Source organism: Euleptes europaea, chromosome 7, assembly GCF_029931775.1.
Source record: "Euleptes europaea isolate rEulEur1 chromosome 7, rEulEur1.hap1, whole genome shotgun sequence".
Taxonomy (NCBI): Eukaryota; Metazoa; Chordata; class Lepidosauria; order Squamata; family Sphaerodactylidae; genus Euleptes; species Euleptes europaea.
The window spans coordinates 101,853,652-101,880,307 of record NC_079318.1 but is presented as its reverse complement, the minus strand read 5'-3'; the positions used below and the strand labels follow the sequence as shown (position 1 = coordinate 101,880,307).

General features: G+C 56.8%; 2 protein-coding genes across 4 annotated transcripts in view; one reads left to right on the top strand and one right to left on the bottom strand.

Annotated features, from left to right (window-relative positions):
* Positions 1–26,656, bottom strand: part of CRABP2 (cellular retinoic acid binding protein 2) — a 202,271-nt gene that overhangs the window by 72,622 nt on the left and 102,993 nt on the right. The gene's annotated exons all lie outside the window — the stretch shown is intronic.
* Positions 1,089–26,656, top strand: HDGF (heparin binding growth factor). Its single transcript, XM_056853567.1, has 7 exons — positions 1,089–1,219; positions 13,132–13,208; positions 14,622–14,760; positions 16,694–16,930; positions 17,619–17,836; positions 25,446–25,469; positions 26,308–26,656. Exons 1-7 carry the CDS (start codon positions 1,133–1,135, stop codon positions 26,654–26,656), a joined length of 1,131 nt encoding a protein of 376 aa, XP_056709545.1. The 5' UTR covers positions 1,089–1,132.

The following is a 26,656-nucleotide window of genomic DNA, read 5'->3' as shown; positions in this document are numbered from 1 at the left end:
GCCGCCCAGCCCCTCTTCGGCGCGGCTTGGGTTTCGGCCCCGGGTAGTAATGGCTGCCGTGCAAGCGAAGGGGAATTTCGCCCGACTCCCGCCGTCCACAGCGCACGGGCGGAAACTACAGCTCCCAGAGGGCGCCGCGCCGGAAGCCGCCGTTGGACCGCCGGCACCTGGCCGCGCGGCGCCCGCCGGGAATCGGAGTCCGCTCCCTCCGCCCGGCCTCCCAGAAGCGAACGTCACAACTCCCAGCAGTCACTTCGCGCGCTTTTCCCGCGGCCGGCGAACGAGGGGAGCTCTCAAAATGGCCGCGTGCGGGGGGCGGGGCTTATGGCGGGCGCCGCCCCCTCGCGTGCCCGCTTATGCAAGGCCGAGGGCTCCCAGCCCGCGCCCCTGACGTCACAGCCCGCGCCGAAGTCCCGGATGTGGGCGCAAACGTTCCTCGAGGGGGCGGGGCGCCAAGGAGCCAGCGCGCGCCCCGGGTAGACTGCCCCTGCACGCGGAGGCTCTCTCTCTCTCTCTCTCTCTCTCTCTCCCCGCCGCCGCGAGCCCCCTGGGAACCCCCGGGCGTCCCGCCGAGGCCTTGTGGTGGTGGTGGGGGGGGGCAGCCCGAGCTCCGCAACCCCCAGTCAGGCAGCCAGCCGGCCCCGCAACGCCTCCTCCAGGCCGCGCGGGCCTCTCGGCCTCTCTCTCTCTCTCGCTCCTCCGGCGCCGCCCCCAAAGCGCGCTGCCCCGCCCCCGATGCGTCAAAGCGCTACGCGCACCGCCGCCCGGGGGCGGGGCTGCGCGCTTTGGGGGCGGCGCCGGAGGAGCGAGAGAGAGAGGGAGGCCCGCGCGGCCTGCTGGCCCCCCCCTCGCCCCGCCCCCCCAGGCCCCGCCCGCCGCCTCTGCCAGCCAGCCGAGGGGGAGGAGGAGGAGGAGGAGGAGGCCGCCGCCGCCGCCGCCGCCACCCGACCCTAGCGCGAAGAGTGTGTGGTTGTGGGGGGGGGGGCGCTTCTTCCTCCGCCGCGCCGCCTGCAAACTGTTGCTGGAGGAGGCGGGGGAGGCGCGGCGGGGGGGCTCCTCTTCCTCCTCCGCCCCCCGCGCGGGCCAGGGGCGCCGGAGCCGCGCCACCGCCGCCGCCGCCGCCGCCGCCATCATGTCCCGCTCCAACCGGCAGCGCCAGTACCAGTGCGGGGACCTGGTCTTCGCCAAGATGAAGGGCTACCCGCACTGGCCCGCACGGGTAAGGGGCCGGGGGGCTGTGCCTGGGGGTCCCGCCCAGGGAGAGGCGCACGTGGGCCCTGGGCCAGAGGCGCGGGCGGGCGGGCGGGCCTACCTGCGCGCAGGTGCCCCATGGGACTGGGCCCATCCGCAGAGGCCTGCCCGAGGAGGGAGCGAGGGGCATCTTGCCCGGTGGCCCTCATGCATTGGTGGGAGGGGGGCACGGCTGGGCGCCGAGGTCTCCCTCCCCTGTGGGCAGCCCCCACCCCGGGTGGGGTAAGTGGAGGAAAGGAGGCTCAAGCCCGGGGAGGGGGTGGGGGGGTCGGGGGAGCGTCAGCTGTGAGCTGAGGCCTGGCTGGTCAAGCCGTGCCTCGGGGAGCCCCCTCTCCATTCGGAACGAGGGACAGTCGTGCCGGCCTGCCTTGCAGGGACGTTGGGGAAGCCTGAGAGGGCCGCCTCGTGGTATTCTTTGGCCGCCTTGAGCCGCAGCAGCTTCCTGCTGGGCCCTCCGGCTCCCTCTTGCGAGGTGGCAGCGACGGGGGGGGTGGGGGGCTCCCGCACGAGGACAGCCCTGCACCCACCTGCCCCGAAAGAAGCTGCCAAGTAAAACGGCCCCCGAGACACGTGCCTGGCTCTCAGCTGGGCACCGTGGACCTCCGCCCAGGTATGTCTCCCTGAGCCGGTCTGTGGCGCACTCGGCCTTGTGGGGCAAAGACCGGCTCTGGCGGCCCAGGCTGAGACCTGGGCGCTGGGTGTGCGGAGAGGCCTTTTGCGTGCATTTGGGGATAAGCAACTGGGGGGGGGACGACACAAAACCCTCCTCCTCCTCCTCCTCTGCCAACCACTGGTGGCGTTATAAAGCCTGGTGCGGGCAGCCCTGGTGCCCCGTTAACGGAGGCCACCGGACTGCCCCGTTGGTTTCCCTGCAAGCAGGCCCAGTCCAGGAGCCTGCAGTTGCCTGTTGGGTGGTTAGATGGGCAGGGCCTCTGCCCACAGCTGGGGCCACAAGAGGAAGGACAAGGCGGACCTGGGGGGGCGCTTTGAGGGGGGGAGGGCCTCTGTTTAGCGTGGTTCTTCTGGAGTGTGGGGAGGGCAGGTATTCTTCTCTTCTGTGCCAGTGTCAGCCTCTGGTGGTGAAGCTCAGTGGCAGGAGCAAAAAGGATGTGTCTGTGTGGTTTTAAGCAGGTGGGGCGGCTCTCAGTTTGCCTTCCAGGAGGCTGAGGCACGGGGTGGGGGGGGCAGAACACTTAGCAGCTCTGGGTTTCTCTGGGGGAATGTCTCTGCTACTTTTTTCCTGTAGTAGAAAAGGGCCAGAGTCCAGTAGCACCTTAAAGACTAACAAAAATATTTTCTGGTAGGATATGAGCTTTCGTGAGCCACTTTTTTCCTGGAAAGTGAATGCCACTCAATGGGCGCCATAGCCAATGTCCTCTTAGGCAAGCTCGCCAGTTTCAAAATAGCAGTGAATGCTTTTCAGGTGGTTACCCCCCCAGGAGGGTCGCACTCTGTTAGGGCACTGGAGAATTTCCCGGTTCCGATTTGTCTGGATTCCCACCACACACACACACACACACACACACACACACACACACACACACACACTGCCAGAAAGTCTTGTGGGGGATGCAGGGGCTGAACTTGGGCCATGGAGGTTGCTGCTCTCTCGTGCTGGACTGGTGAGCAGCCAAACGAGTGAGGATTCTCTGCTGAGCCCCACCCGGCAGGTTGGGCTCCTCCTCTGTTGGGCTCCAGTCCCCTTTCTTCAGATTATTTGGCCGGACCAGGCTAGCAAAAGTTTCGGTAGACTAGTAATTGTTGGGGGCTTGAGAGCCGCCCCACTTGCAGGGGAAGATTGGCTTAAAAGAAGGGGGAACCGGTGGATCTTCAGCAGGGTGGGGCAGCAACTGCCGGCTTCTCCTGACCTGTTCCAGGCTAGGGGGGGTGTCTTTGTGTGGTGAGATGGGGTTATCAGCTTTTACAAGTAGCTTTTACAAAACTTTTCATTGCTTTTTTAAAAAGTGCTTATAAGCCACTTGGGCGTTAATGCAAAGAAAGGCCAGAACGCCCCAGATGTGTCCTTCAGTGTTGCACTGTCCTTCAGTGTTACTCCTCTGAAGATGCCTGCCACAGCTACTGGCGAAACGTCAGGAAAGAAAATACCAAGACCACGGTCACACAGCCCGGATAACCTACAAGAACCAATGCCCCAGATGCTGCCCAGGACTTCTGAGCAGAGGGCCAGGTCTGGCTTCATGCACCTGCCCTGAAGGATGATCCAGGGTGAGGGGAGATTCCCAGCCTTGTGCTTCCCTGGCCCTCCTGGGTTAGGGGCCAACCTGTGGGATGTACTTGACATGGGCCACATAACTCATGGGGGCGGGGGTCACGCTTCTTGGCTACCTCTGGTGCTCACTGCCGTGACTGTTTGCACTGGCCTACAGCCCCCTCCCCTTCAGGGTGCCTCTTTCCAAGTGTCCCTCTGCCCTCCTTCACTAGAGCTGCAGGTGGGTCACAAGAGCCTAGCAGAGCTCCTCTTTGTGGCTGTGGGGAGCACCTGTTTGGCCCGCAGCAGCCTCTGTCATAAGAGGACGCTTGGATTGCAGCTTCCCAGCGTGGCTGCCATGTTGTAATGGTGCCCGATATCTGTTCTCAGAATTCCCCATGGCTGGGCCCCTCCAGCCATGGGGTGCTGGGGGCCCCCCGGCAGCGCTCACTTGAAGCAGAGCCCTCTGTGGCCTTGCGCTCTGGCGCATCGCGTGCATTCAGTGGACAGGATGGGCATTCCGTCTGTTTAAGGGAACTGGAGTGAAATGAAGAGTTCCTGTTTGGCTCTCGTAAGGTGCATGACAGGCCGTCAGAGACGGCTCTCTTCTGGGGAAAACTTCCAATTCAAATTTAAATAAATACTTTAAATAATGCTAGCAAAAGAAAGCAAACACATCATGTTCCAGCACTGGGGTCTGTCCATGCTTCATACCCCACAATTAGCCCACCTGACATTATTTATTTATTGAATTTATGCCCCATCCTCCCCAGCTGCTGCCGGGCTCTGGGTGGCTTCCGACAATAAATACACAGATTTAAGTACATTTGTTTAAAACATATCATATTAAAAATATAAAACTAAACTCAATTTAAAACATACAAGGCAGCCTAAATCTATAACTCCTATAAAATATTGGGAAGTTCTGTGGATCTGTAACTGGTTGACAGATGGCACCCAAAGAGTGCTTGTTAATGGTTCCTCATCCACTGGGAGAGGAGTGACTAGTGGAGTGCCTCTGGGATCTGTCCTGGGCTCTGTGTTGTTCAACATCTTTATAAATGATTTGGATGAAGGAATAGAGGGATTGCTTATTAAATTTGCAGATGATACTAAACTGGGAGGGGTGGCAAATACAGTAGAAGGCAGAGCCAGGATACAGGATGATCTTGACAGACTGGAGAATTAGGCTAAAACCAATAAAACGCATTTCAACAGAGATAAATGTAAAGTTCCACATTTATGTGGGAAACATCAAATGCATAATTATAGAATGGGGGAGACTTGTCTTAGCAGTAGTGTGTGCGAAAAGGTTCTTGGGGTCTTAGTAGACCAAACACATGAGTCAGCAGTGTGATGTAACTAAAAAGGCTAATTCGATCTTGGGCTGCATCAACAGAAGTATAGTGTCCAGATCACGCAAAGTGATGGTATCGCTTTACTCCGCTCTGGTTAGACCTCAACTAGAGTATTGTGTTCAGTTTTGGGCACCGCAATTTCAGAAAGATGTAGACACACTGGAACGTGTCCAGAGGAGGGCAACGAAGATGGTGAGGGGTCTGGAGACCAAGTCCTATGAGAAAAGGTTGAAGGAGCTGGGTATGTTTAGCCTGAAGAGGAGAAGACTGAGAGGGGACATGATAACCATCCTGAAGTACTTGAAGGGCTGTCATACAGAGGAGGGTGCCGAGTTGTTTTCTGTTGCTCCAGAACCAACGGGCTGAAATGAAATCAAATGAGTTTCTGTCTAGACATTAGGAAGAACTTTCTAACGGTTAGAGCGGTTCCTCAGTGGAACAGGCTTCCTCGGGATGTGGTGAGCTCTCCTTCCTTGGAGGTTTTGAAGCAGCGCCTAGATGGCCATCTGTCAGCAATGCTGATTCTATGACAGGCAGATCATGAGAGGGAGGGTAGGAAGGTTTGCACCAGTTTTTGGCTCTCGTGGCCCTTTCTTGTATGCCCAGGGTAGTGCTGATCACCACTTTAAGGGTTAGGAAACAATTTTCAGAGATCCTGGAGTGTTTTTTTTTTTTTTTTTGCCATCTTCTGGGTGTGGAGTAGGGGTCAAAGGGGGTGTGGGGGGGAGTAGTTGTGTATTTCCTGCATCGTGCAGGGGGTTGGACTAGATGACCCTGGTGGTCCCTTCCAACTCTGATGGCACAGATGGAAACCAGTCGGCCAATCACCACCGAAGGCCAGGAAGGCAACCAATAACAGAGATGGAGCGGCACGGAAAGGGGAGGGTCAAAAGGATAGGATAGAGAATATGGGGAAGGAAGGCAGGGAAAGGGGACGGGAGGGCAGCTGATCTAGAACCCGTCGCTGTCCTCAACCATGTGCCTGGTGGAACATCTCTGTCTCATGTGCAACTGAGCTTAGTCCCGCAGGGCACGGCTCTCACTCGACAGAGAGCTCCATCAGGCAGGGGTGGGGGGCAGGGATGGTTCTTGGGCCAGGAACTACCAAGAAGTTCTTATCAGAAGAGCGCAATGCCCTCTGATCGCTCTGCAGCATAACAGCCATGGCAACTTTAAGCTGTATCTACATATTTATTATGTGTTTACATTATTTATAGTCCACCTCTCTCACTGCGACTCAGGTGGGATTAAACAGTGTTAGTCAATATGGAGAGACCTCTGATAAGCAATGTAACAGAACTAGGATTACAAAAAATGAAAACGAAGCATAAATGTTGGACATGCTATGTTAACAATGCTGGAAAGTGGAATTCCGTAGGTGGGAAGCAATGCCATGAGAGCGAGATAAGACATACAGCAAGCAGACTATGCATATGCCGTGCACAGTAGTGTAGCCCCACAGTCCTCATTTCCTTTATCGAGGCCCCTTGAACCACTGCGTTATCACGTTGCCCCGTTCCCTTCATAAAATGCCTTCCGGGACAATTCTGTTTTACATAGTTTGTGGAATGCCGGAAGTGTGGGAACCTTCCTAACTTCATCAGGCAGGCCATTCCGCAAGATGGGGCCAAAACAGAGAAGGCACAGGCAGGTTGTGAGTTTGCCCATTTGCAAGGTGGTCCCTGCAGAGGGCACTGACTGGGTGGAGCATAGGGGGAGAATTGATCCTGCAGATATGAGGGTCCAGGAGGTCTTTGTATGGGATGGTCAGTACCTTGAGTTGAGCCCAGTAACTGATGGGCAGCCATTAAATGACTGCAGAATAGGCGTAAAAGATGCACTTCGTATAGCTCCTGATAATCAATAAGCTGTGGCATTCTGACCTACCTGGAATCTCCAGGTTGACTTCAAGGGCAGACCCACGTACAGTGCATTACAATAGTCTAATCTTAGTGTTCCCATGGCATAGACGCAGGGGGCTGGGTCGGCTGAGTCAAGGTAGGAAGCCATCTTCCAGATTTGACAAAGTTGGAAGAAAGCTGCGTTAACTTGTTTCTCCAGCAGTAATGTTGGATCCAGTAGAACCCCAAAACTCTTAACCAAGTCAGCATGGGCCATCGGTCCTTCCGGGAACAGGCCGGCTTTTCCTCCCGGCTTCTGTGTCATAGAATCCTAGAGTTGGAAGGGACCACCAGGGTCATCTAGTCCAACCCTCTGCACAATGCAGGAATTTCACAACTACCTCCCCCACATACCCCCAATGACCCATACTTCATGCCCAGAAGATGGCCAAGATGGCCCTCCCTCCCATGAACTGCCTAATGACGGCTGCCGCTGGCTGTTCACGCCAGGCCCAAGCGGGACAGGACTGGTGTGGGGGAGTCACTGCAGCCAGGCAGGGGTTTGGCCAAGTGGGACTTCCCTGAAGTGGGAGTTTTTCTGTCCCTCCACCCTTTCTTCGGGATGGGGCAGGCTGCCACCAAGGGGGGGGGGGTTCTTTGTTTCTTCAGACCAGCCAGGTGGGAGAGGGAGAGGGTGGGGCCCGGCCAACAGTAGCGCTCTGCGCTGCGGCCCCTGCAACAGGCTGGGAGTTCGCCGGCCTCCCCCCACCTCTTAATTTACCAAAAGGAACGGGGGGGGGGTTCTGCTTCTGTGTCTCTCCAGAGTCCTTTGTTGGGTTTCTAATTGTGGCCTAATGTTGGAGGGGGGAGGGGAGCAGGCCTGCCTGTCCCTGGCGGAGCAGAGGAGCTTTGTGGTTTCCTCTCGGCACATAAAGGGTCCGGGCTCTGGTTACACGGGTGGGGGGGCTGGCTTGTGTCCTGTGCGGGGGTGGGGTGGGCGCTGTGCTTTTGTCTTGGGATGCCAGATGGCCCCCTCTCTCCCTCGGGGGTCTCCAATTTCAGGGCATCAAAGCTCACCCGCCTCCATGGCTTTGCTGAGGTGGGCAGGGCAGGCCCACTCCCTCCCAAGGTAGCCACCTGCCCAGGCAGGTTTGGGGCTGGCTGGAGCCATGAGTGGGGAGGCCTGGCCCTACGACTTAGTGCATTTGCAGCCCTTCTTGGCACAGAACAAACTTTTTTTACAGTAAGGGTTGTCCGACAGTGGCATCGGCAGCCTAGGGAGGTGGTGAGCTCCCCCTCGCTGGCAGTCTTTAAGCAGTGGCTGGAGAAGCACTTGTCAGGGGATGCTCTAGGCTGATCCAGCTTTGAGCAGGGGGTTGGACTAGATGGCCTCTATGGCCCCTTTTAACTCTGTGATTCTATGTCTAGAGAGAATGAAGGAGGGCTGCAGGCATCTGTGTTTGTGCCTCTGCTCTGGGCCAGTGATTTGGGGAGGAGCACAATTCCCGTCTACAAGCGCAGACAAGATTTGTGGGGTCTGAGCTTTTGAGGGTCAAGGCTAGTGTGCAGAACTCCGCTTGAGGGAGGGAGCCTCTTCTGCGGGGTCTCAGGGGCCATGTGGCTGTTCTGCTGATTGCTCTTGCTCACAAGGAGGCCCAGATGCCAGATAACTTCCTTTGCAGATAACCAGATGAGCCAGACAAAACCAACTCCGAAATGGGGGCTGTGTGGTAGGGGTGGTGTGCCGGCCAGAGAGGTGGCAATTGCAGCCAAGTTCCAGGATCACACACAGTTTTTGACACATGCAGCTCAAACTTCGAAGCATGGAGCTGGGGGCGGAGGCGGGGGGGACACCAGGTGTCACCCAGTCTGGCCCCCCTGCACAGTACAGGAAATTCTCCACCGCAGCCTTTCTCCCACAGCTCCTGAAGAATCATAGAGTTGGCAGGGACCACCAGGGCCATCAAGTCCAACCCCCTGCACATTGCAGGAAATTCACAACTACCTCCCCCTTCCACACCCCTAGTGACCAGAAGATGGCCAAGATGCCCTCCCTCTCATCATCTGCCTAAGGTCATAGAATCAGCATTGCTGACAGATGGCCATCTAACCTCTTCTTAAAAACCTCCAGGGAAGGAGAGCTTACCACCTCCCGAGGAAGCCTGTTCCACTGAGGAACCGCTCTAACTGTTAGAAAATTCTTCCTAATGTCTAGACGGAAACTCTTTTGATTTAATTTCAACCCGTTGGTTCTGGTCCGACCGCCTTGAGCAACAGAAAACATTTCGGCACCCTCCTCTATATGAGAGCCCTTCAAGTACTTGAAGATGGTTATCATATCCCCTCTCAGTCTTCTCCTCTTCAGGCTAAACACACCCAGCTCCTTCAACCTTTCCTCATAGGACTTGGTCTCCAGACCCCTCACCATCTTTGTTGCCCTTCTCTGGACCCGTTCCAGCTTGTCTACATCTTTCTTAAATTGTGGCGCCCAAAGTCGGGGCAGTTGCTTCCCCTGCCCCTCCATGCCGGGGCTGCTGCAATCAGCCCTCCCCTGTGCCGCACCAGGGGACTCCTGCTTCCCAGCCCAGTTTTCCAGTTTGCCCAGAGCCCCCTTGCAGAGACCCAAATGGACGGAGGAGGTGGGTGGCCAGCTGGCCAGGGAGAGTCGCCACGCCCTCCGTGAGCCTCTTTGGTGTGGGCAAGCCAAGGGGGTTCTGCCCACCTGCCCTTGCAGGTGAGGTGTGTGGAGGGGCTGCTGGCAAGGGAGCCGTCGCTGTGAGCCAGGCAGCAGAGAGGGCGGGAGGAATGTGCTTCAGCTGGGGGCCCCTTCCTGGCTGGCTGAGCGCGGCTGCAAAGGGGCCTGGCATGCGTGTCTTAATGTGGCGACGCGGGTGTATGCCAGGCGGGGGGCAGGGCAAGCTGCTAGGGAGGCAGGGCTCGGCCCAGGGCTGGCTGCCTGGCACCACCCTCCTAGGCTCCGGTGTTGGGCTCTTGGGGGTCTGTGCCCCCCAGCCCACCTCAGGGCGTTCTGAAAAACTACACAACAGTCCTGGGTCGTCTTCCAGGCTGGCAGCTCCTCTGCCCGAGTGAGCGTTTGTGAGGAGCAGCCTTCCCCTTCCTCAGAGGGAGGAGGCTCTCTGGCTGGCGCTGCCCTGTGCGGAAGCCGCTGGGGCTCCTTCCTGTAGCTGATTAACAGAGGGTGAAGCCCGCCAGACCCCTCCAAGGCCGGTCCCGTTTGCAGGATCCCCATGGCAGCAGGACAAAGGCTGCCGCTGGTGCCCGCCCGCCTTTTCTGTGTTTCTGTGCTCAGCCAGCCTGTCACAAGATCAGAGCCGCCGCTTTAATGTTTTGTGTGAGGCCGCCTGCCTGCCTGCCTGCCTCTGCAAGGAAATCCGAGCAGGAGCAGCGATGACTCAGCGCAGGGCAGGCCTGGCCGCTGCCATGAGTCAGGCGGAAGCAGCCCTTGGCGGGAGGGGTGGGCCTGTGCCTGTGTGTTGTGTGTGTTGGGGGGGTCCCCTCCTGGGGAGGCCTTCGACAAAACCAGCCAAAGGCCTCATTTTCACACTTGGGCCTCAAGAACGATCTTGCGGGACACTTTGTGGGGTGCCTTCCGGAAACCAAATGCCAGCCGAAGGAGGGCGATAAGGCTGCCCCGCTAGCCGGCCCATGCAGTAGGTGCTTGGCGTGGCTGATCGCTCCTCTTTTCTTTGCGGCGGCGCCTCAGCCGGCTGCCAACAGCACCTCCTGCCCATCACCCAGATACTCGGTTGCAAAACTCTGGGTCGGATCCTGTGGGTCTCTTCTGCTGATGGCAGCGCCGTCGTCCGGCTCAAAGCTCCTTGCCCTGCTGGAAAGGGCCGGGGGGTGGGGGGAGTTCCACCGTTAGCAGGGCCGATTCCACGAGAGGCAACTCCAAGGGGAGATCTTGCACATGCGCGATCAGGCGTCTCCCAGCCTGGCTGCAGCTTCCAGGCCAGGGCTGCTGCTGCTGCCTTGCTGGGAGGAGAACGTGCCCCCTCGGATCGCCCCTCAGCACAGAGACAACCCCTCGGCTAGTAGAATCGCTTGGGGGGCAGGGGCGGGCTTGTGCTGTAGGGCTCTTGAGCTAGACCGCCGCTGGAAGCAGGCCCAGCGTTGGCCAGAAGAGCCGTCACGGTCTGCCCCGGGCAATTCTCACCCCACCCCCCGACAGAGTTATCAGGAGTGTTCAGCTTTCCCTCTTTGTTGCCCCCCCCCCAACTATTACAGGAGCTTATCCTGAGACGACAAGAGTCACTGGAAAAGACAGTCATGCTAGGAAAAGCTGAGGGCAGCAGGAAAAGAGGAAGACTCAACAAGAGATGGATTGACTCAATAAAGGAAGCCACGGCCTTCATTTTGCAAGATCTGAACTAGGCTGTCAAAGATAGAACATTTTGGAGGACTTTCATTCATAGGGTCGCCATGAGTCGGAAGTGACTTGACGGCACTTAACACACACATCCTGACACTGGCAAAGACCCCCCCCCCCGCCTCGCCCCAAAGCCTGCCCCAAGGTCTCCAGTGCCTGGCTCGGTTTGCTTTCTTTTATGTGAAGTTGTTAATTATTATTAACTTCAATTATTGCCCACCGTTCTCCTTGACACTCCAAGGCAGTTTTCAAAAGATGAAAAAGAAGTGCAACCAGACAGCACAGATTTCTGGTCAACAAAGTAATGCTGTGGGACCAGAACTGAACAGCAGGGAAACGGGGAGCTGGGTGTCGCCAGCATGGGTGCCGACGAACTTCAAAGCTGCAGTCGATCCTTCTCCTCAGGGCTCTGCACAGAGACCGGACAGTGCAGGGGGGGGGTAGGACAGGACTGAGCCTTCTGGAGTCCCACAAGGGGGGTCTCAGTGGCGAATGTGGTCGGCCCTCAGCAGCCACCTTTTGAGTCCTGCCTGTAAGGGATGGTCCAAGCCAGCCCAAAGGGCATCCCTCGATCCTTAGTTGCACCTCTCTGAACATCCGAACAGGATGGCCGGGTCCCCGTCTCAAAGGCTGCGGTTAGACGGAGGTCCTCAAATAAGCCCCCCAGTCTCTGCCCCCCCAGCCTGGCCTGAATCCGGGCAGAAAGGGGCTCCAGGGTGGATGAGTCACCCAGGGAGACGTGGGGCTGCTCCACAGCCAGCGTTTTGTCATCTTGCTCTGGAAGGGCAAAATAGAGATTGGGTGAGAACTGGCTGTGTTATTCTTCTCTAGCCGTGGCTTTCCAGAAGTAGACGGATGACCACCTTTTTCAGAGCCCAAAGAAAGGTGGACATCATGGACTCTTTGACCTGATGAGGGTGTGGTGGGGCGCAGGAGGGAAGGGGAGGGCCTGCCTGGGCGAGGGTGCGGCTGTCCTCGACGAGAGCCTGGGCTTTCTCAGCCCTGGCCTGGTTGAGCCCCTCTGCCTGGTGACCTCGGAGCCCCGCAGGGCCGGAAAGAGCCTCCTCGGGGCCTTTAAGGTGGAGCTTTTCCGCCCGGCCTGCAACTCAGGGCAGCCGCGGGTAGTTCCGTCAGTGCTGGCCTCCCTGCTTCCCCCCCCCGCTTCCCCCCCCTTTCTTGGGATTTAGTGTATTTGTGCTAGAGGGGGTTGGCTAGCCGGCCTGTTTGGCACAGCGGGTACTGCATGAATTGTGCGCCGTGTATGGTTTTAATGATTCGTAAGTCTATAGTTTTATCGTTTTAAATTTTTTAGTTTTGTGTGTGCTTGTGTAACAGGTGGTTTTATTGTTGTTACCCGCCCGGAGCCTAGCCTCAGCTGGGGAGGGCAGGCTAGAAATTTAAATAAATAAATAAAATTAGTGCGGGGGCGTGGAGAGAGGGGCGGCAAATCCAGCCAGAATGGCCTGGGGAGTCTGACTCCGGCAGCCGTCCTCATTCTGCTCGGTGGCTGCCGTGGCTGGCCATCTCTTGTTTTCCTGAAATGTGCTGAGCTAAACGGGTCTCGGCAGTCTAGACAAGCTTCCAGCTGCACCGCCCTGCCCGCAATCCCCGCAGGCGCTTTTTTGGCCTGGGCTGGTTGGCTGGAGGCTGGCGGGGGCAGTGGTGTGCCACGGAGGGCCACAGCCAATCTCCCCGGGGTGGTCCACTTTGTTGGGGGGGGGGAGTTGGCTCCTGGCCTTGTTCTCTTTGGCCCTTATTGGGAGAGGGGTTTCAGGTCAGGCCTCTGCCTGACACTCCTTCCATGTGTGCAGGCGCCCCCCTCCTCCGGGCAGAGCCTCCATTCTCACTGCGCACGCGCGTCACTGCTTGGCCAAGGAGATGGCGCATGATGCTCCTGTGTGCATGAGAGAGCGATCCGAGGTTCGGCCCAGAGCAGCTCTTGAGGTCTTTCTTTCTGCTGGACCCCTCTTGGTCCGATCTGCCAGCCTGCTGCTGGGGGAGCCGGGTCCCACGATGGTGCCCCACAAAAGTCATGCCTCCGGCCACACCGGAACAAGTCGCTGTTCTTTTCCTCTTCTGCAGATTGACGAGATGCCGGAATCGGCCGTGAAGTCGGCCTCCAACAAATACCAGGTCTTTTTCTTCGGGACTCATGAGACGTGAGTACCGGCGAGGCATGTTGCCGTCTGTGTCCAGCTACCCTGCGGGGGTGGGGTGGGGCTCCTGTGTTCGACCAGGGCCGGGGAGGCCACCCTCCCCTTTGACATTCCTCAGGAGCCATTTCTCTTAGCCTGGAGGGGAGGGGGAGGAATCTGTGCCTGGTGCCCTGGCTTCCACGTGGCACGAAATGGCGAGCTGGAGATCTGTGTGCCACCATGCATTGTCTGAGCTCCGGTGCCCGGGCGGAGTACACAGTCCACGCTGAGTATGCCCATACACCCCGCACAGAGAAGCAGCTGCATCCCATTCCCCAGTCCCGTCTTGTCCCCCCGCCTCGGGCAGGCAATTCCACCCTTTGCCTGGTTGCAGGAGAGCTGGTCATTTGAGGGTGGGTTTTTTAGAGTGCAAAAGGTCTTGGGGGGCTTGTGACAGCGGCCCAGTGTGTGTGCGCCTCGGTTTCCCCTTTCAGCAAGTAACAGCGCTGGGGGAGGTGACCCATCAGTTTTGGGGCTGAACACATGAAGCTGCTCTTATACTGAATCAAACCCCCCTCAGTCCATCAAGTCTGGTATTGTCTGCTCAGACTGGCAGCGGCTCTCCAGGGTCTCAGGCAGGGGTCTTTCACATCACCTACCTGCCTAGTCCCTTTAACTGGAGATGCCGGGGGTTGAACCTGGGACCTTCTGCATGCCAAGCAGAGGCTCTGTCAGCTAGGCTCAGGCTCTCTCACTGAGCCACAGCCCCTCCCCTCTCACATGAACACATATGAAGCTGCCTTATACCAAATCAGACCCTTGGTCCATCAAAGTCTGTGTTGTCTGCTGAGACCGGCAGCGGCTCCCCAGGGTCTCAGGCAGAGAAGGGTCTTTCACATCACCTACTTGCCTGGTCCCTTTAACTGAAGATGCTGCTGGGGATTGAACCTGGGACCTTCTGCATGTCAAGCAGATGCTCAACCACTGAGCCACGGCCCCTCCCCAGATGTGGGGGCAGATGTGTTGAGAGTCATGCAATGCCTCTCTCGGGCTGCAGCTGGTGCAGAAGGGGTACGAAGGAGGAAAGGGGGCTGCGGCTGCCCCACAGCCACTCGCTCGTTCTTTCTTTCCCAGCAGGGAAATGGCTTTGGCAGTCTGAGGATTCATTCCGTTGGTGTGAGGCTACAGAGCACCCTTGGGCTGCCTTTGAGCTCCTTGGCACATACTACCCTGCCTGGAGAGATACCAGCTGGGTGGCTGAAGTGCCAGGCCTGCTGTGCTTGTGTGGGGATCAGTGCCCAGCAGCCCCTCCAGTGCTGCCCTGAGCTCCAGGAGAGGCCTGTGCCACCGCCTCTGGCAGGACTGCATGGCCCCCGGGCACCCTGCCTGCCTCTCTCTGACGCGCGTGCGGTGTTCTCTCTCTCCCCCCTCCTGCAGAGCATTCCTGGGCCCCAAGGACCTCTCCCCCTACGAGGAGGGCAAGGCAAAGTTCGGCAAGCCCAGCAAGCGGAAGGGGTTCAGCGAAGGCCTGTGGGAGATCGAGAACAACCCGGCGGTCAAGGCCTCAGGCTACCAGGTGGGCTTTCCGTACCCGGGCAAAGCTCTCTGCTGCCCTCCGGACTGGCTCCTTTCTGTGAAGAGCCGGTTTAAGTCCAGCCGCACCTTAAGAGGCCAACTGGAATTTCATAGAACCATAGAGTCGGAAGGGACCACCAGAGTCATCTAGTCCAACCCCCCTGCACAATGCAGGAAATCCACAACTACCTCGCCTCCCCCACACCCCCAGTGACCCCTACTCCATGCCCAGAAGATGGCCAAGATGCCCTCCCTCTCATCATAGAATTATAGAGTTGGAAGGGATCACCAGGGTCATCTAGTCCAACCCCCTGCACAATCCAGGACATTCACAATCTGCCTAAGCTCATAGAATCAGTCTTGCTGACAGTTGGCCATCTAGCCTCTGCTTAAAAACCTCCAGGGATGGAGAGCTCACCACCTCCCAAGGAAGCCTGTTCCACTGAGGAACTGCTCTAACTGTTAGAAAGTTCTTCCTAATGTATAGACGGAAACTCTTTTGATTTAATTTCAACCCGTTGGTTCTGGTCCGACTTTCTGGGACAACCGAAAACAACTTGGCACCCTCCTCTCTATGACAGCCCCTCAAGTACTTGAAGATGGTTCTTATGTTCCCTCTCAGTCTTCTCTTCTCTAGGCTAAACATACCCAACTCCTTCAACCTTTCCTTCTAGGACTTTCCTCATAGGACTTGGTGAGCTTCCGAGACTCAAGGCTGCCTTTGCCAGATAATGGAAGAAGGGAGCGTTGATTCTCGAAAGCTCGTGCCACCAAAAACCTCATTGGTCTCTAAGGTGCTCCTGGACTTGAATCCAGTTCTGTAGCAAACCCAAAATGGCTGCTGCCCTCGGAAATGACCCTTCTGTGAAATAGGCCAGCAAGGTTCTTGTTTCGCACGTGGGAAATTGAGAGTGTGTACACGTGCGTGGATGGCCAAGCTGCCCTCTGTCTTTCTCGGGGGCTCTGCCCCATGTCTCTTGCACCTGTGTCCTTAAACTACCCCGCTCACCGCATGTTTTGCTAAGTTGTGGCTTGTTGGGTGGCGCCCCGTTTCTCAGTCTGCTGAATGTCCTCAGGCTTGATTCAGAGCCCCGATCTGGTTGCCCAGGAAAGGTTTCCCTTTGCACAACAGTCTCCATCCTCCCTGCCCAGACCTCTGGGCTGAGGGAGGGCCATATGGGGGTCCGAGGGAGCCACCATACTTTGGGGGCTGGTCTCCCTTCCCTGGGGGCCTGCAAGGCAGAGGAGGCTGGCTGCAATGAGCCCTCCCTTGGAGCAGGCCCGGCAGGCACGCAAGCCCAGAGCTCAGCAGAGGCCCTGAGCCCTGGCTGTTACTCTCCTCTCTCCTCCCAGCGTGGTGTAGTCATTAGGAATGGTGGATGCTAATCTGGAGAACTGGGTTGGTTTCCCCACTCCTCCACATGAGTGGCGGACAATCTGGAGCCCCGGGTTCAATTCCCCACTCCTCCACATGAGTGGCAGACTAATCTGGAGAACTGGATTGGTTTCCCCACTCCTCCACGAGGCCTGCTGGGTGACCTTGGGCCAGTCACGGTTTTCACTGAACTCTCAGCCCCACCTGCCTCACAAGGTGTCTCTTGTGGGGAGAGGAAGGGAAGGAGATTGTAAGCCTGTCTGATTCTTCTTAAAGGATAGAGAAAATCAGCATATAAAAACCAACTCTTCTTCTTCCCCGGCAATGAGCACCCCAAACCCTGGGGCTGGCTTCCTTACCTCCAGGGCCTCAGAAAACAGCCCCAGTCCCACCCCAGGAGGTGCGCCACCTGACAGTGGCTGCTTCTGAGGCCATTCCCCCTGGGGAAACTGAGGTGAGAGCGGCCTGGATCTTAGCAAGACTGCCGAAGGACTCTCCTTCGCTCACCACCAAGCCCTGTTCTCTCTCTCTCTCTCTCTCTCTTTCTCTCTCTCTGTAGCCTACCCCGAAGAAAAGCTCCCGGGGGGCGGCAGAGGAACCTGAAGCCCAGCGGGAGCCAGAAGGCCCCGAAGAGAAGAAGGGCAGCCCGGAAGGCAGCAGCGACGAGGAGGGCGCCCTGGTGATCGACGAGCAGTCCAAGGAGAAGAACGAGAAGGCAGGCGGCCGCAAGAGGAAAGCTGAGGAGGAGGAGGCGGGGGCCCGGGAGGAGGTAACTTGCGGGGGGGAGAGGGGGCGTGTACAGCACTCCACACACTCTTGGCTCCTCCTGTGAGGAAACGCCCGGGGAACCTTGGACTTTTCAGTTTGTGGTTGGGGACATGAGAGAGGTTTATAAAACTGCAATGGGTGGAGAAAGTGGGTAGAGGGAGCCTTCCCCCCCCCCTCCTGTAATTCTGGAATTTCTGGGCTCCCAGTAAAGTCGATGGGGAATAGATTCAGGACAGATGAAAGGAAAATATTCTTGACTCCCATGAATTAATTAAATTGTGGGATTCACTACCAGTGATGTAGTGGTGGCCACAAGTGTCAGAAGCTTTACAAGGGGGCTAGGCAGATTCATGGAGTGCGGGTCCAGTACGGGGGTGGGGGGGCTAGCCAGGAGGACTAGAGGGAGCCCCACCACATTCAGAGCCTGCAAACCTCTGAATCCCAATGCCAGGAGGCAACATTGGGGAAGCCTCCTAGCAGGCTCAGGGGGTGCCATATCCGGCAGAAGTCCAGCTGATGAAGAGCCTCTTTTCTGCCCCACCTCAAGTGCCGTTTGGGGGGGGGGGCTGCATCTGATTACAGGGAGAGAATGCCTCTGAGTGTTGCGTTCGCCTCAGTCGCACGGATGTCACACCTTCCCAGGTGTCCACACCTAAGGTGCGCTTGTGTGTGTGTGTGGCCTGGGGCACTCTGACCCGGCACCTGTTCCCCAACAGGGCTCCTCCCCAAAGCGTGCCAAGGAAACGGAGGATGAGGATGCAGTGGAGAAGACGGAAAGCGAAGACGCCCCGAAGGAGGCCGAGAAGCAAAAGAGCGGCCTCCCCGAAGGGGGCCAGGTTCAGAACAGTGACCCCTCTGACGTGCCAGGGGCAAAGGAAGGGGGGAAGGAGAACGCCGCCGAGGAGGAGGAGGAGATCAGAGATCACCAGGAGAGGTAGGGCAGGCGAGCAAGGGGTGCCCTCAGGGGTGGGAGAAGTCTGCATCTCGCCTCTGCTGGAGGGCAGGGCGTGCTCCCGTGACCTTGCCCTGTTTTGTACCCTCTCACGTTTCCAGGTGCATGTTGGAAATCCTAGCCCTACACACATACACCCACACCAGTCCTGAGCAGCTGGGCTCCCTTGCCAGTTCTGATTTGAGGGTTGCCCCTGCTTTATGGGCCAGGAACCCCTGGGAGGAGGCAGGGCCCTCTACACACACACACGTGTTGCAGGTATTTTATCCTGTATCCTAAGCAAAAGTCTGAACCACTTGTTTGGGAGAGAGCTCCTCACCAGCCGAACAGCAACAGAGACCTCAATGGCATCCATAAGGCCTGGTTAAAAGGGCAACTTGTCTGAAGTACTACAATATTTATAAGTGAGTTCCACGTTTAGCCTTGTGCCAGCACACCCAGCAGAAACTTTCAATGAGCCAATGATCTTTATTGAAAAAAGCACAGCTCTTTTCATTAGATAAAATAGTACAAAATAGAGACAAGAACAAGTCAACCCTACATTCACCGAAAGACCACATGCAAGGAAAATCAGCTCTGCTCACATTTCGCAAGTGTGACTGACTACACGAGCTTCAAAGCTAATCCAATTTTAATTACCTTAAAATGCTTCAAAAAGCTTAGGAAACCCGACACAGAGATACACAGAAATCTCACCTGCATTCCTCAATACTCCTTTCAGAGACGCCTGAGTAATCCTTCTATGTGACACTTGATAGACGGAAGGACATCCGCTATCTTAGGAAAATCATTATAGTTTTATGGTATGATGATTCGGCAGCTGATGGATCTCAATATGACCTTATGAAATCGTACGCAGGTGGGCTGAGATTGTATCTGGCAATGCTCATTAACTGCTTAGACAAGATTTTAGAAAATATATTTCACTAATAATTAAAAGACAAGAATTCTACTTTTTCAGAGATAGGAAGCCCAGTACTTTTCTGTACTGGCTGGTGATCTCTCTGCAAAGGGTGTGAAAAGCACACGAGAACGTGTGTGTAGCGTGTTGATTGTGGCCCCGGAGGGGGGCCCCCGGCAGCCGTGGGCTGTTTCCCAGACATTAATGCCTGTTTCTCTGGTCTGTTTTCCCGCAGCCCGTAGCCGGCCGATGCTCGCTGCTCTTCTGGCCTGATCTCAGCCTGCTGGGTTTTTCGGTGCTAAGAACCAGATTTAGCCCCCATCGGCTGGCTGCTTCTGCAGTTGGTGGGAGGGGAGTCGAGATCCACCTTTCAACAAGAAATTGGTCCCAGCTGGCCGACCTGCGTCTCGCCTGGCTGTTTTGCAGGGCCCACGTGCTTGAGTTAGAAATTTCTAGGGGGTTGGGAGTGCTGATTTGCCACTTTGAAATAAAAGCAACTGAATGCCTTTTTAAAAAAGCCCACTGCCTGTTGGTTCCTGCCTCTCTTGTCTGCTCTGTTTTTGAACTCTTGTGACGGTTAAGATCCTGGGCCAGAACAGAGTTTCTGGGCATGTTTTCAGAGAAACCCCATTCAGAAGGATCTGTGCTTGGCTGAGGTTTCTGGGCCATGGAGAAGGGGCCACCACCTCATCCCACGGGTGCCTCTCCCACCCCGTGCTAGAGGCTTGGAACGGTTCACACCTGGCTGGGTCCACCTGGGTTAATCAAAAACTCAGGTTACATCTTGGTTACGAATTGGTTTCAAACCTGTTTTACATCCTTTTTTTTTCTTTGCTGTCTCCTCTCCCCCATAACCGAGCATTGTGATTCATAGAATCATAGAGTTGGGAGGGACCACCAGGGTCATCCAGTCCAACCCCCTGCAGGAAATTCACAACTACCTCCCCCCACACCCCCAGTGACCTCTACTCCATGCCCAGAAGATGGCCAAGATGCCCTCCCTCTCATGATCTGCCTAAGATCACAGAATCAGCATTGCTGACAGATGGCCATCTCGCCTCTGCTTCAAAACCTCCAGGGAAGGAGAGCTCACCACCTCCCAAGGAAGCCTGTTCCAGTGAGGAACTGCTCTGACTGTCAGAAAATTCTTCCTAAGGCCTAAAGAGAATTCATGTGAGAGTTCTCTGTCTGGGACCGTGGCCTCCGTCCCAGGAGTGCAATTCCCAGGGCTCCTGGAGGGAGGCTCCACTGCCCTGGCCGCCCCCACTCGCCCTTCTTGTCAGTCTGCAGCTCTTGTGGGAGTCTTCGGTTCAGTGGCTGCTCGTCCACTGTTCCTTTGGGTCATCATCTGCCAGCCCAGAGATACGGCTGAGTCTTCCCTCGGACCAGCATGGGAATCCAGAATCTGGACTGCAACTTGGCCAGATTTCTGCGGCGGCGGAACCGCTCTGTTGCTTATCTGTGTGCTCGTGTGGCCAGAGATCCCTTTTTGATGCTCGGACACCTCCGTCCCTCAATCACCAGATGGCCCCAAAGCTCCAGCCCCGTCCCCCAGGTCTCAATCAAACAAAACCTCAGCACCACAGAGTTTTCTGTGACATTTGGTGATGGGTAAAAAAGACTGTTTGAAATTTGGGATGTTCTTTGCTCCAGGAGAAACAGACTAGCTATTCTGTCAGGAGCTGTTGGCTCTATGAGGACTTGATAAAAGATTACTTCTCTTAGGGATTAAAAATTGGTTAAATCACAAGAAGCAAAGAGTAGAAATAAACTAACAGTTCTCACAATGGGGGAAGTGAGCAGTGGGGTCAGTATTTGGGCCAGCGCTTTTTAATTAGTTCATAAATGATTTGGAAATGGTGTGGGGGGGGGAGCTGTGTAGTGGCCAATTTGCAGATGACACACAATTATCCAGGATGGTGAAAACTGAGGCTGACTGTGAAGAGCTCCAGGAGGATCTCAGCAAATTGGGTGAGTGGGTAAAAATGTGGAAAATGGAAGTTCCATGTTGGGTAAGTGGCAGGTGATGCACGTGAGGACAAAAAACCCCAGCTTCAAGAATGCATGTGGGGCCTGAAATTGCTGAGATGGAGAGGGGAAAAGACCTTGGGGTCATAGTAGATAGCTCGATGAAAGTGCCAATCCAGTGTGCTGCTGCTGTGAAAAAAGCAAACTATATTGGGTATTAATAGGAAGGGTTGAAAATAAAATCGCCAATACTATAGTTCCCCTGTATAGATTTATGGAGCAGCCTCATTTGGAATACTTTGTGCAGTTCTGATCACTGTTTCTCAAAAAGGACATTGCAGAGCCGGAAGAAGTACTGAAGAGGGCAACCAAGATGATTAGGGGGATGGTGCCCCTTCCCTATGAGGAAAGGTTGAAGAGTGTGGGGGTTTTCAGTTTAGGAAAGAGATGACTAAGGGGGACACGAGAGAGGTTTATAAAATTATGCACTGGATAGAGAGAGGGGACAGAGAACCTTTTTTCCCTCTGTGTCAAAATACTAGAACTTGAGGGCATCCAATAATGTTGATAGGGAGTAAGAACATAAGAGAAGCCCTGCTGGATCAGACCCAGGCCCATCAAGTCCAGCAGTCTGTTCCCACAGGGGCCAACCAGGTGCCTCCAGGAAGCCCACAAGCAAGACAACTGCAGCAGCATTTGTCCTGCCTGTGTTCCACAGCACCTAATATAACATCCATGCTCCTCTGATCCTGGAGAGAATAGGTATGCATCATGACTAGTATCCATTTTGACTAGTAGCTATGGATAGCCCCCTCCTCCATGAACATGTCCACTCCCCTCTTTAAAGCCTTCCAAGTTGTCATCCATCACCACATCCTGGGACAGGGAGTTCCACAATTTATGTGATCCTTTTAACTATTTTCAATCTCTCACCCTCCAGCTACAGCAAATGACCCCACATTCTGGTATTATGAGAGAGTGAGAAAAGCTTCTCCCTGTCAACTCCATACCATGCATAATTTTATAGACCTGTATCATGTCTCGCCTTAACCACCTTCTTTCCAAGCTAAACAGCCCTAAGCATTTTAACCGCTCCTCATAGGGCAGTAGATTCAGGATGGACAAAAGGAAAGACTTCTTTACATGAGTGATTAAAATGTATTTACTGCCAGAGGATGTAGCCACAGGCAAGAAGAGCTTTAAAAGGGGATTAGAAAGGTTCATGGCTACTAGTAAAAATGGATGCTGGTCATGATGTGTACCTATTCTCTCCAGCATCAGAGGAGCAGGCCTGTTATCTTAGGTGCTGTGGAGCACAGGCAGGATGGTGCTGCTGCAGTCGTCTTGCTTGGGAGCTTCCTAAAGGCACCTGGTTGGCACCATGGTGACTAAAGGGACCCTCCATATGCAGAGGCAGCAAACCTCTGGATTCCAGGCCAGGAGGCAACATCAGGGAAGCTCTGGGCCTCTGTCCTCCAGAAGAACTGGCTGGCCCCTGTGTGGGACAGGATGCTGGACTGGATGGACCCTCCCTGGTCTGATCCAGCCGGGCTCCTCTGATGTTCTTATCAGGGGGAGGGGCCTCGGCCTCTGCTGTGTTGGCCCTCCAGAGGGTCTGGTTGGCCTCTGTGTGAGACCAGATGCTGGACAGGACGAACCCTCCCTGGTCTGATCCAGCTGGGCTCTGCTTATGTTCTTAAGTTCAGCTGTGCTCGCTTTGCTCTGCTTCTGTTTCAGCAAGGAATCTATGTATTGAATAATTTGGGCGCGGGAGAGAAGAGTAGGAAAGCAACTGAATACCAACCTGCTGGAAAAGTTTGATTTCATTTACTCGCTTACTTTCTCATTGAGCCTCGCGGCAGACGGCACAGTGCCCGTGTAGCGCCCTCTGGGTGCCAGGGGCACATCGTACCAGCTGAGCTCCACCCTCCTCTCCACAGCCACAGCCACACCCTGCCTTTGCCCCCCCCCAGCCCCCGTGGCACTCCCTGCCTTCCCCCCCCCCTTGAGCTCCCCTGGGGCAGGCTGCCCCAGCTGCCCAGACTCCACCTTCCTGCCCCTGCCCTGCCACCCGGTTGGTTGCTGGGCAGCCTGCCGTGGAAAATCAAAGCCATCCATAGGACGAAACGGCTAATAAGACTAGGATTACAGAAATCTGAAGCGAGTGTAGAATATGACACAGGCTCTAAGTCACAACCTGCAGAAAATGGTATTACTCAAGCGGGAAATAGAGACCACACCGCTGTCTGGTCATTGGGATCATTTTTTAAATGCACGTTCTTCCTTTGCAGGCGCTGGCCCTGGGGGTCTCAGCCACGGCAGGGGTCTCTCTCCTTGGGCCTGCCGTGGGATGCTTTAACATTACAAAGTTGTCAGGTGGGGAGGAGCAAGGGCCCCCAGCCCAGCCCCCTCCCCCCCCCCGGCCAAGCAAGGCCGCCCTTCTTCTCAGGGGCTGGGTGCAAAGATGCTTCCTATTGGCCAGGGGGGGTGGGGTGGGGGTCTTCAGGAAGGCCAAAGGGCCCTGCCCGGCTGGCTTCTGTCCCCTGTGCAGCTGTGTGCTCTCTGGGGGAGGGGGGGCGGCCCCCTTGCAAATCTCTGGGCATTGGGCCGTATTCCTGGCTTGTTCAGGGCACGCGATTCCGCCCCCGGGGAGCCTCGGGTGGAGAAGGGATGAGGAAGCTGCTTTGGCCTCCCCGGAGGGGCAAATCCGGTTTGCTCTTCTGTTTGTCCCACGGGCCACACCTCGCAGGAGGGGGCTGGAGGCCGTCTGGCCCGCCTGGCCGAAGGACACCCTCTGATGCCCCCCAAGGCAGGGCATGAGGCTGGGGTCAAGCAGGAGAGCTCCCTCGAGGGGGCTGGCCCCCTGGTCCCTGAGTGAGCTTGTGGAGTGGCAGGGGCAGGCAGTCCAGGGCGGAAGACTGGCAGGCAGCCGAGCCGGCCTGCCAGAACCTCTGCAGCGGTTTCAAAGCTGTCTGGCTGGCCAAGGAAGGGATGTCTTTCCCCGAGGGCTCCTGGGCTCAATTTTTTGCACAGAGGTGCCTGCCCTGAGCCCCTCGGTGGAGGGACAGGGCCCCCACATACAGCCCAAATGCCTTTGGAGATCCATGGCGGTGATGGTTGGCTGGCCTGGGGCAGGACAGGGGGAGAATGTGCGCCGGCCCCTCCTTTTCCCCTTGGGTGGCATTGCCCAGGGTAGCAGCCTCCGTGCCTGCGTGGGTAGCGACTGTGACCTCACAGCCAGCTGTGGAATCCTGGGCGCTCCTGGGAGACGGGCCAGGATTCCCCGAGAGCTCCCCCCCGCCGGCAGAGATGGTGGGCGAGGCCCGGCACTCCTTGGTGGTGCCATGGGGGGCTGCTTCTCCTGCCAGCATTGCAGGTAAAGGGAGGGGCTGCGGGTTTTCTTTCTTGCTCGCCCATCCGTCCCCCTGGCCTGAGGCTTCTGGCCAGAGGGGGTCCCAGCCCAGAGCCGCTGCAGAGTTCAGACATGGCCTTCGCTTTCCTTGGTTGACTTCAGAGGCAACATTTGTGGGGCGGCTGCCGAGGGTCCTTTCCGGGGTGGGGGCTCCCCAGAAATGAAGAAGGTGCCGTGATGACCGAGCACCCAGAGCGACTTCGGAGCTTGCCTGGGAGGGATTGAAGGAGCGTGACAATCCCCCCCCCCAACACACTGACCACACAGGCCAGCAGGCAGATCCAGGGGCTCTCCTCTTGCGCCCGCCCTCGCGTGGAACAGGGCAGGGGTCCACCAGGAGCACACACTACATGGCTGGCGGGGGCCGGGCCTGAAGCAGGTTCTCCTGGGCCGTGGCTGGTTTCTGAAAGGGTCCCTGAATGAACCGGCAGCCTCTTGCCCGGGTTTGAAATGCTGGCAGGCAGCCCTTTCAGACTCCCCGTGGGGGCCGGGTACGGTTCCTCGAGGATAAGGTCGAGAGCTTTGCCTTGCCAAAACCTTCTCTCACCGGCCTTCGGTTCTTCCCCGGGAAAGTGGCGCTCACGACACGCGCAGCCCCTTCTCATTCGTTTTATAAAAACAACATTTATTTCGGAGAAGATGACAAAGACACTCTCAATTCCTAACAAGTACAAAACCATCCTCGTAACTAGTAAAGGCCGTCAGAAAAGAGGGGGAAATGCTGGTCCCAGGACGAGGGGAATGCCTTCAAAAACCTCTGCCGAGCCACGTCCACGCAGTCCCTCGCTCCCAAATGGGCCTGCCTTGGTCAGCAGGGGAAGGAGGTTCGGCATGAGGCCCCCACTGGGCTGGCAGCAGGAGGATCGAATCTAGTCTGAATCTGAAAGCCCCCTCCACCTTCAGGGATGCCAGCCCCCCCCCCACACCGGCAGGGGGGCAGGGTTGCCAGATCCAGGTTGGGAAATTGCTGGCAATTTGGGGGTGGGGCCTAGGGAGGGCAGGGTTTGGGGAGGGGAGGGACGCCAGCTGGGTATAATGCCCTATAGGCCCCCCCCTCCAAAGGAGCCATTTTCCCCAGGGGAAACCGACCCCTGTCGTCTGGAGACCCCTTGTGATTTCAGGAGATCTCCAGGAGGCCCCCCCACCGGGAGGGTTTGTGGGCAATCCTAAATCTAAGGCAGCCAGCTGGTGCGTCCCCCACCCCACCCTCCGGCCTCCTCTTTCATCCGTGGGGCACCCCTTGGGACCGGTCCAACAGCCCCATTTCTAGGGCGATGCCTTTGCTGCCCTCTTCTTTTTCCTCCCTACAGGCTCAACTACGAGCAGGATGCCCGGTGAGTGGCCCTTTTGACCCCCTGAATGTTTCTGATCTTTCTGGGTAGGAGATGCTTTCTCAGGTGTGTCCAAACATGCCAAAAGCGGGGCCAGGGGTGGTGGTGGTGGTCATAGCAGTATTTCCCCAGCAAAGAAGAAGAAGAGGATGAAGAAGAAGAAGGAAGAAGAGTTGCCTTTTATATGCCTTCCTTCTCCACCACTTAAGGGAGACTCAAACCAGCTTACAATCCCCTTCCCTTCCCCCCCCCACAACAGACACCCTGCGAGGTAGGTGGGGCTGAGGGAGCTCTAAGAGAGCTGAGACTAGCCCAAGGTCACCCAGCTGACTCCCTGTGGAGGAGGAGCGGGGGAATCAAACCCGGTTCTCCAGAACAGACTCCACGGCTGTTAACCACTACACCACGCTGGCTCTCAGGGAGAACCCCCAGTGATGGGGGGGGGGGATGTGCCAGCAGGGTGAACGAAGGAATGTGGGCTTCAGATGGGGCTTCTGAGGCTTCTGCAGCGCTTCCCCCCCCCCCCGTCCCCACCTTTTATTTTTTAATGCCCCGCACTATCCCTTTACCTTGTAGAAAACATATGCACAACGTTTTTTAAATGGCTCAAAGTGGGGAGGGCTTGTGACATCAACACTGTTGTACCCCCACCCCCGATTAGATCCTCTGCCCGCTGCCTGGATGGCCCTTGCAACAACAGGATCAACAGAGGAGATCTGGGACCCACCTAAAGGTGGGGGTGGGGGTGGGGGGGGAGACCTGGGGGAGGACCCAGCGGGAGAAGCCGGCCCCTGCCCCGTGGTGACAACTTTTTGCCGGGACACTTTGCTTGTCTCTACAGGCCGCCTGAGAGTAAAGAGAAGGACGTGGAGACGCCCCCAGAAGGTGAGACACAGGCTGGGCTGGGAACCCCCTTCCCAACCGTCCACCCCGGGCAAATGCTGGGGAAGCCCCCACCCCACACACCCCAGGAGGAGCAAGAGAAAGGCCGGCTCAGCTGCCCCTCCCCCCTGTGCCGCCACCTGCATTGGAGCCCCCTCCATCCCAGGAGCGGCAGAGGGGGCAGCAGTCTCCGTTCTTCTGGCAATGGGATTCCCGGCTGGCCAGCAAGCGTGGACAGGGGGCTCCTGCCTCTGGGGAGAACCCTGTTCAAATCCCCATTTGGCTTACCCGTCACTTGTCTTGGCTAA

Excerpts from the sequence above, each read along its gene's own strand:
- HDGF (XM_056853567.1), top strand. The coding sequence starts at position 1,133 with ATGTCCCGCTCCAACCGGCAGCGCCAGTACCAGTGCGGGGACCTGGTC. Across the intron at positions 1,220-13,131 it reads ACCCGCACTGGCCCGCACGG|ATTGACGAGATGCCGGAATC; the intron begins GTAAGGGGCCGG and ends CCTCTTCTGCAG. Across the intron at positions 13,209-14,621 it reads TTCTTCGGGACTCATGAGAC|AGCATTCCTGGGCCCCAAGG; the intron begins GTGAGTACCGGC and ends CCCCTCCTGCAG.